Genomic DNA, 10159 nt, shown 5'->3' with positions numbered 1-10159 from the left:
TATAATTTATAATTTCCGATTTTTAACCTTATGGTGATTCAAAATTTTAATTGTTTGTATTCTATATCAATTTCATTGTGGAAATATCTCAGACAAATGCCTCTTTTGGTGAATGGTAGTAATTGATCTAGCCTTAGTAAAGTAGAAGTTGAAAGAGATTTTACCGTTTTACTAAGAGATATATTCTTTCTTCTCGAGCCAACTTTTTGTAAAGGATGTGTTCCTTTATTAAAAGAATTGCATGGAAGGATGCTTCAAAAACATCACCTTTATTGGCTTGCATCACTTAAAACCTATAAATAATGATTCATAGGTAGACCGAATGATATAAACAAGAGTGAGAAGATCATGAGAAGTGCAAGCATATTCATCATCATCCATTTTTCAAAGTTTATTTTGTATTTTTCTCTTTTGTATTTAGGTTTAGACTTGTTCAAATTCACCTTTAAATTATCTTATTGAAGTGCATCTTAAGATAATAAGATGATCATGAAGCGATGGGGGCGAATTTTATTCTGAAGCAAGAGCCATCCTTATTATGCCTAGAGTTAGATGATATTTTTCTAAATTATTTATTTCTAAAGATATTTTATATTTATTATAATAATATAAATAGCAAATATGAATTTTTTAGTAATATTAGTTTAAATCAAGAAATGTGGTACCGAACTGATTAGTACCAGTGTATATCGACCGCGATTCGAGGATTGGTGATTTTCAAAGTCTGTTGGGAATACGTAAATGCCACTGTACCATGCCCACTATCGGCCATATCAACAATGTTTCGCCCCATGATTCAAAGATGGATAGAAATTTTTTTTTAGATACGAGTTGGATACGGAGTGGTATATCCAATGGATCTCTATATCAAACATATCAGTATAATAATAAATTGATACAAATTTGAGGTTGGATACTGAGAGCCGGCAGGAAGTAAATATCGGGCCCAACTTCAGTTGTTTAAAGGCCCAGTCCGGCCCGTTTTCACAGCACTCTGGAGTTCCACTCAATAGTCCGTACAAGCGCTTGCAACGCCGACTTTATGACGTGCTGGAAAAGGTCGGTTACGACTGCTCCGAGAAACTCCGAGACAATACTCCATCTCGGTGTCTTAAGCAAGAGAAAAAGAGAAAAAAAAAAAAAGGCTCGACCAGCTTCCAACCATGTCTTCTTCTTCTCCGCCACCTCTCAGCACTGAAATAAAACCATGCTTGCTTGAAAGCCTTAAACTAAAAGCCAACCCCAACCAACCCTTTGTATAAATTTATACAGAGGGGCCGAGTGTGCAGAACGAAAGCGAAACTTAAACTGAAAGAAAGAGAAGGTTGGTCTGTGGCGGCACCAACCACATTCCCTCTCCTCCATCCCACCCATAGAAAAGAAATGTCCAAAAACAAAGCTAAGAAGGTAGTAGAACATACACCCTAATTGATCCCGGTAACGTCTCCTATCTCCATTTCTCTCTTCATCTCCACTCCAAATTCAATTCAGTTGAAGGGATCTAAGTAGCTCCACTTCGATTTCCATTTCCATTTCAAATTCCAATTCAATTGAATACCGAATCAGAAAAATTGAGAGTGCAATCAACAACGAGAAGAAAAAAATGTTTGTGCAAGAACGTTCCGCCCCCAAACCCCCAAAACCCTATTCCGACAACCGCAACGGCGACAACCGCAACGGCGAGCACCGCCGTTTGGCCCTCCATCCGGCTAAGAGTCTGGACTTCTCCACCTGGTTCGCCGACAATCTTTACAAGATCGTCGCCGTCTTCTTCCTCGTCGCCACCGTCGCCGCCCTCTTCTTCCTCAGGAGCGCCGGCGACACCGCCGCCCTCCTCTGCTTCGAGAAGACCCGCGCCGCCGACGCCACGGCTCCATCCCGCATCGCCTACCCCCAGATCTCGTGGAACTCCATCCGTCCCCTCGGCCCCTCCGCCGTCTCCCCCTACGGCTCCTTCCGCTCCGACCGCTGGATCGTCGTGTCGGTCTCCGCCCCACCTTCCGACTCCCTCCGCGCCCTCACCCGCGTCAAGGGCTGGCAGCTCCTCGCCGTTGGCAACTCCCACACCCCTCCCGATTGGTCCCTCAAAGGCGCCATCTTTCTCTCCCTCGAGCAGCAAGCCCTGCTTGGCTTCCGCACCGTCGATTTCCTCCCCTACAATTCCCATGTCCGCAAGTCCGTCGGGTATCTCTTCGCCATCCAGCACGGCGCCAAGCTGATCTTCGACGCCGACGACCGCGCCGAGGTTATCGGCGCTGACCTTGGCGAGCATTTTGATCTCGACCTCGCCGGCGAGGCCCATGCGACGAAGCACCCGGTGCTCCTCCAGTACAGCCATGCCGATCCCAACAGGATGGTGGTTAATCCGTACGTGCACTTTGGGCAGCGGTCGGTGTGGCCGAGGGGGCTGCCGCTGGAGAATGTCGGTGAGGTCGGGCATGAGGAGTTCTACACCGAGGTCTTTAGCGGCCGGCAGTTCATCCAGCAGGGGCTTTCCAACGGTCTGCCGGATGTTGACTCTGTATTCTACTTCACCCGCAAGTCGTCCAATTTGGAGGCGTTCGACATCCGGTTTGATGATGATGCTCCCAAGGTCGCACTGCCGCAGGGCGTGATGGCCCCTGTCAACTCTTTCAACACCATTTTCCACACGCAGGCATTCTGGGGACTGATGCTGCCGGTCTCCATCAGTTCGATGGCTTCAGATGTGCTGAGGGGATACTGGGCGCAGAGGATCTTGTGGGAGATTGGGGGTTATGTGGCGGTCTATCCCCCAACCATCCACCGGCCGGACAAGGCACAATCATACCCTTTCGCAGAAGAGAAGGACCTCCATGTGAATGTTGGCCGCCTTATCAAGTTCTTGATTCAATGGAGATCAAAGAAGCAGACACTCTTTGAGAGGATCCTGCATCTGAGCTATGCAATGGCTGAGGAGGGGTTCTGGACGGAGAAGGATGTGAAGTTCACAGCCGCTTGGCTGCAGGACTTGCTCGCTGTCGGATACCAGCAGCCAAGGTTGATGTCATTGGAGCTGGACCGGCCGAGAGCAACCATTGGGCATGGGGACAGGAGGGAGTATATCCCGAAGAAGCTGCCATCTGTGCACCTTGGGGTGGAGGAGACTGGGACTGTGAATTATGAGATTGGAAACCTTATACGGTGGAGGAAGAACTTTGGTAATGTTGTGCTTGTTATGTACTGCACTTCACCTGTGGAGCGCACAGCCCTGGAGTGGAGATTGCTCTATGGCCGGATATTTAAAACAGTGATCATTCTGTCAAAACGGAACAATACAGAGCTTGCTGTGGAGAAAGGCCAATTAGGGCAAGCATACAAGTAAGCGGCAACTTCGTTTCATCTAATTATTGTGGTTTGGATACATTGTTATGCCACAGTAAACTAATTTCCTGCATCTAATTAACCTGTATTATTGCAGTTCGAAGTAGCATAAATTACAGCTTGGTGAATTTCTACCCTTCTGTTCTAAAAATTGCTACAAATTCCTGTTTTCTTTATTGTAGTTGGATACCTCTTTTTTTTTGCTATCAATGTGTATAATATTCAGCTCTTATATGCCACTTGTGAATTGCTAGGATCTGCCCAGTCATTTGAAATATTACATTACATAAACTCATATCTATAATTGGTGATGTTTTGCTGTTTCATCCTGTTGTCTGATTTTCACATGATAGCGAGACTTATGCTTGCTGCATGTACACTGGATGTGAGTAACACAAGACTAGGATGCACTTAGATAGATGTGTAGAAAACTTGGTAAGTAACAATTACTGGTAGCCAACTTGTTGCTATTATGTTTGGGACTTGAATGGTAAGTGTGAAGGTTTATTCATGTTTGCAAAGAATCATATATGGCTGTGGCAAAAAAGAGTTTGTTTCATTAAAACTTCAAAGCAAAACAGGCACAGAAAACAACAGAATTGAGCAAAAGCACATCATTTGATAAATGTGCATTGCACCTAAAGTTGGTCGGTTATGAGTCCATGAAAACTGGATGAGGTGAAGTTACTAAATTGCAATATTTTAGTATTAATCTTGTGACAGAGTTACAACAAGGGGTGAAGGACAAAGTGAAATAGCATTATATTTATATGATTATGCAAAATTATAACAACTATCACAAAGATCATCTTGGTTTTAAGCCACAAAGTTTACAGATTGTGGATAATATCTTGTTTTGACAGAACATGAATTGAGAATATAGATTCTTCACATGATTTTGATGACTTTGTTAAGCATGTGAATCGGTATTATAGGGAGTTGGTGCCTAAGAACAAAGGTGTGCTAAAAAGTTTGGTGATTCTTAAAGATGTATAAGCAAAGTAATATTAAGTGTCAGCTATAACAACTGAATTAGTGAGTTCTAGTTGCATTGCATTCATGTGATAGTCTTGTGCCATTCAGACTTGGCTAGGCTGTGCAAGGCGATAGTCTGGACATATGCTTAAGGGACACGGGTAGCACAGAAATTGAGGGTTGAAATAATTGAATGGGTTTTAGAAACAGTTTCATATGAAGAAGCATAAAATTTCCATTAGCATAGGTATTACCGAGGGGCATATATGTGTTGGCGAAAAAAGGCCATAAATGGCTGGTAATTGTGGATGCTTGAATTTGATTAAATGGTTCTAAATAAAAAGGAAGCAAAGAAAAATATGCTCGGAGTGCTGAAAAAGGAAAGGATTTAATATAGCTTCACTATAATGGATGACACAACTTTCCAAAAAATAAACAGGTGAGAGAAACTTCATCTTATTAAATCTACATGAACAAAACATAGAGATTTTGAGTCTTGTTATAGACCTTATGGCTATGTTAGAATGTTGCCTAAGTGGATTGAAGTGCTTCTGGAAAGAAGTCACTACTATAGACTACTACATACATATAGAAATGCTTGTATGTGTACATTGATACCTTGTCTCAAGACATTGATCCTGCCTTGCATCTTTATGGCCTTGGAGATCTGGAACAATTTTCTGCTAAAGCATCAAGCACTTTCTCAATGACCATCTAGATGGTTTTGAAGGATAGATTCACTTGTATCATAGGATCAAGACAATTTAAATAGAAAGGCTTCTTGAATTTATGGGTGTTCTATTTTATCACTTCTCTTCAGGTGCAGCTCTTATGTTGTGGGGCTTTATCTCAGAGACACCCTTGCAGATTCATACTCACAAACTGATTTTAAACTTTTAAACATTTATAAGGAACTTCCACTACCTTAATTATTTGCATATCAAATACATTCTTTGTTTAACAGCTCTTATAGAATACCGTGGTTAAGTAGAAACTCTACACAAACTGGCCTAGCAGATTTGATATCGAGCAGTTTTGATTTGCTTATAAGTTATTTCTATTGAACTATGAACATGCATATTTCTTACATTTTTTAAAGTAATTTCAGTTAATCTCACAACCTAAATCTGATTTCTGTGGTCCAAGTTGACCTGGTTCTCTTTTATTATAAGAAATGAGTCATATTTAGATCAGCAATATTATGTCAAACTGTATCCAGAAATTTCAAATTGTGCCCTTCTAATTCCTTTGAAATATATACGTTCTGGAAATCTTTAAAGCCAATTTTTAGAAGATGTGACTGCTTGATACATGCATATGATTTTGGATCTGGAAACTCAGGGTGTGTTTTGGCATCAACGGCTTCATTAATGGACCTTGTTAGAAAGCACTTCCACAGACATGCTTCAATGGCAGTGTCTAGTAACTCTGTGTTGTAAAAGCACCTAACAGTGGGATTTTTTGTGCAAGTGGGTGCTATTGGGATTAGATTTGACTTGGACATGACCTAGAACACTTTTGGTTAAGGACTTAAATTTGACCTTAACCAGTGCACTTGCCCAGCATAAGTGGGTCAGTTTCAGGTCAGGTTGGTTTGTATAAGCTTATATTATATGGGTCTGACCATTCACCTTGAAGCATTTGACTCGGCTTCGGTTGGCTTTGGCATTAGTTTGCTATACTTGCTGGAAGTGTTCTGAGATTTGGGGTCAAGGCGTAGGAGTTTCTTTGACCCGTAAATAACTATCAAGTCCATGTTACATCAATCTTTTTGCTTCAAGGTTGAACCTAAGAGCTTGACACTCATTAACCTTCCTTGAATGAGAAAATACCTCTAGTTTACCCTTAAATGGGTCTAACCGAACATAATAGACATGCAAAACCAGAAATGTCTTTCTAGCTTTTCTTAGAACCTACTTTCTGATTTTTTTCTTATATCAGAATCAATTTTAACTCGGTATACCAAACACATTTGTTTGTGTACACTGTGCATGCTCTCTCTCTCTCTATACATACATACATACATATTATATATATGTATGATTTGTTTGTGTCACTCTGTCTATATCTATGTACGTTACTTTTTGTTTGGAAGATGTAGAAAGACAATTCCTGAAGCAATAGCAGACATTCTTTTAATTTACAAAACATTTGCTCTAGCATTTGCTTATATTGCCATAGATTTGAAAGTTTTATACAAAGAATTTATAATATTTCTAGAATTATTTGATGTGCATTTGGTTGAACATGGTTCTTTATCTTGCATATTAATCCTAGGTTGATTGTATAGCCCATGTAAACTCAGGATGGTGTTCATCCCTGACATACTGTACTGATGCTTAGCTGCACATTTGTTTGTTGAAAGATAAGTGGCTGACATGCCAATGAAGATATGCTACTTAATCCAAAATTTTCTTTTCATCTTGAATTACCACTTTTAGCTCCTTTATACTAGTATATAGATTTACTTTCTTAACATATAAACAGTTTTTATCTAAATTCTAAAAGTTCAGCATCATGAAACATCCTATTAATATGTTATATGCTGATTATTATTGATGCATGCATTGCATGGTTTCAAGCAATTTATCATACAAAGTGGCACGACACAACTAAATCTATAACTTTAAGCTCAAATATGCTTAAAACTAATGGTAAGAACTATAGGGAGACATATAACTGAGGAAAATGCTGCGGAACAGCCAACTGTAACATGTGTATCAAAGATATGATAAATGAAGGAGTAATTCTCTGTTACATAATTATTAATGTGAAATACTTGTAAGGCATAAATGTACTGTAAATTTAGGAATTAAGTTAACAGTAGTCAGAATTTTTTTCAAGAGTTCTTTTTTATTTTATTACTAAAAATATTTTTTACAAAATAGTTCGTGACATTTTTTTTTTCCTTTATATAACAAGTTGGGCATGTAGAATAGCCCCCCTCCCACCATTAGATCACCAGAAAAGATACACCAGAAAGGCAGAATTTTTTGTTAGGTTGATTTCAGATCTGCCTTGATTTTGGGGAATAAATTTGGGTGTAACCCATTTCTCAGCCACATCATGACAATTCTTAGCTGGATTGGCAACTAATTTATGATTCTGGAGAAGCATGCTTAGTTTTTCAATTTCCATGGTCTAGCTTGAATTTAAAGCAAGAAAAAAATGATTTATTGGGCACTTTTTACATAAAACTAGAAAAGATAAAGAAATTAGTTGTCTTTAGTCTTTTGTTACATGTAGAGTGATCGTTTTGCATCATTACCATATCCAGTTCATAGATTGGGCCTTCAAATCCATAGGATAAATCAGAAAAGTCAATGGAAAAGAGCTCAGACGACCTTGAGGGGCAATTAGTCTGTGGGATGGCTGGTTATTAACTAAGAAGTGGTCAATCCATTTGCAGCCTCATAATGGCCTTTAACAATTCATATCAAAGCAATAAGCGTCGATACAGATTGATATGTGATGATCAAACTAGTAAATAAAATAAAGTGGTTTGCACACTATTCACTGCACACTCCTATTTGGTATAAGACATACTTTAAGGTATCTATTGGTGCAGACGACTACTTCATCCCAGTGTTAATGTTGTCGGATCAGTTAATATACAAGCATAAAAGCCAGAAACCATAATATAACATCCAGTAGTTTGTCTCATCTCCTAAAGTTGGAGTTTTTTTCTTTTATTCTCTGCCCTCCAGATAAATTCAACAGAGTAACTCTTTCCATATTTGCTGTATACTGTTAGAAAATGCACAGCTTAATAGATAGGATTCAACTTTTCAATATGTAAAGTACTTTTTCCATTGCCCAAGGACATCTCTATTTTTACCCCCGTCTCTTTGAGAAATTTGCCTAACTACCAATATCCTCGTGATCCTTTAGATTGCCTGATCTCTGAGAAGCAAGGAATGCCATATTGCACCGAACCAGACGGTACGGAACGTACTGTACTGTACCAGTTCGGTACTAGTATATGGTATGGAGGGCGTACCAACACTCAGTACACCGAACTGGCCGTGTACTATACCCTATTGACACAGTGATAGGGTGGCACCAATATGGGGTTCAGTACGGAGATGACGTACCTTGCTTAGAAGTGTATTCTGCTGATTTTGAAAAGCCTCTTATTCCATTGAAATTTGTAGCAACCTGTATATTTCAGCTTCGGAATAATATTATATATACCAGTAAATTTCAGATTTTTAATAATATTATTATATGATAGTGGCCCATACAAAAAGTTATATGGCATTATTTTGTACCTTGAAGCTATATAATTGTTTAATAAGATATGGTATTTATATTTGCTAAGCTGAAAACTGGCTTAGTTGAGTAATTTAAATCTTAGTTCAGAAGGGCACTTAATGCCGGAACCAAGGTATTTGCCCAATAGGTTGGCGCTTGTAGTACATGAGGATCGGCACATGATAATCATTGCAAAAAGATGATATGGTTCGCCTAACTTGCAGTTTAAATCTGTGAACCATAGCTAATAAATATCCAACACATTTGTGTTCTTCACACCCTTCAAACTATGGTACACCGTACCGACCCAAACCAAGCGGTACGGGGCGTACCATACTAGTTTGGTACCAGTACTCGATACGGGTGGCATACCGATGCTCGGTATGCCAAAAAAAATTCATATCATACCATACTGATACTGTGCTAGTGTGGCACCGGTATGGTGTCCGGTACCGAGACGGCATCTGGTACCGAGATGGCGAACCTTGCTTCAAACTCTATAAAGGTTTCAATGACCAGACTGTGACACGGTAGTTCAGGTAATATCTCCTTCTAGCATACCAAGATTTTTTTTGACTGAATATACCAAGAATAAGTTAAAAGTTATTTAATATCTTTAGAACATGACTTTAGTCACTTTCCATCAGGACCTAGCTTCCTCCATCCAAGAAGAAATTGGTTGAGTACACATAATGACACAACAATCATTGGAATCTATCTTCTTTTTGAAGGTTGTTGTTGTAATACTATTTCCAGGTGAAATGGTTCCTCTTAGAAGGAGAATGTACTTATGCTTTGATAGGATTTTTATTTGGGATTTTCTTTTATGCATTGCCTTCTTTGTCTGTTTTCTGGAGGACCAAAGAGGTCTGAAAGCTCTTCTAGGAAAACAATGAGTGCCTTGTTAAGAATATATAATATTACATGGAGGTCCCTCACAATTAATACCTAACATCATATTTTTATGTCACTGCAGTAAATAAGCTATCTTCTTAGAAGTATCTGCAATAAATTGTTCGCCTTTACCATGTTGCATGCCTTTTCTTATATTCTTAATTTCCCTTTTTAGTTTGTAAATAACTGTTTTGTTATGTAAGTATACACTGGACTATCATTGTTTCTCTGTAGAACTACAGGGATGGTATTCTTGATGTTCAATTATATACACAGCCTTACCTAGTCATATAATTGACGGTGTCTTCCAATCTTTGCATGCCTTATTTCATTTGATAACTGGTGCCACAGGTACTTGCCAAAGGTTTTCGACCAATATAAAGGTGTGGATGGATTTCTATTCGTTCAGGATAATATGATTCTTAATTATTGGAATCTCCTGCAAGCAGACAAGACAAAACTGTGGATAACCGACAAGGTAGCTATCTTCCATTAGTTGCTTCCTTGAAATTTTATTGAATTATCATCCAAAGATACGCAAAGCAAATATTGCCCTTTTTTTCCTTTTCTCAGGTCCCTCATTCTTGGGTTTCTATTCCCCTTGATGGTAATGGTGAGCAATGGTTTAAAGATCAAGGAGCAATGGTGAAGAAGGTTGTAAGCAACTTTCCTGTACATTTCCAGGTCAGTTACA

The 10159-nt window shown here is 39.3% G+C and overlaps 1 protein-coding gene across 1 annotated transcript in view; it reads left to right on the top strand.

The window, feature by feature from the left end:
* Positions 1-1066: 1066 nt before the first annotated feature.
* LOC103716432 (putative glycosyltransferase STELLO1) overlaps positions 1067-10159 on the top strand; it is a 9726-nt gene continuing 633 nt past the window's right edge. The window contains exons 1-3 of the mRNA XM_008804419.6: positions 1067-3339; positions 9817-9943; positions 10039-10159. The exon at positions 10039-10159 is cut by the window's right edge and continues 633 nt beyond it. Of these exons, the coding sequence (XP_008802641.4) occupies positions 1604-3339; positions 9817-9943; positions 10039-10159 (1984 nt within the window). The 5' untranslated portion in view covers positions 1067-1603. The remainder of the gene's footprint in view (positions 3340-9816; positions 9944-10038) is intronic.

The sequence above is a fragment of the Phoenix dactylifera genome, chromosome 17 (genome assembly GCF_051530095.1).
Source record: "Phoenix dactylifera cultivar Ajwa chromosome 17, Ajwa_hap1_PhDact_Kaust_v1.1, whole genome shotgun sequence".
NCBI lineage: Eukaryota > Viridiplantae > Streptophyta > Magnoliopsida > Arecales > Arecaceae > Phoenix > Phoenix dactylifera.
Note: the sequence above shows the minus strand (reverse complement) of the source record. Positions and strands in the feature narration are given on the sequence as shown.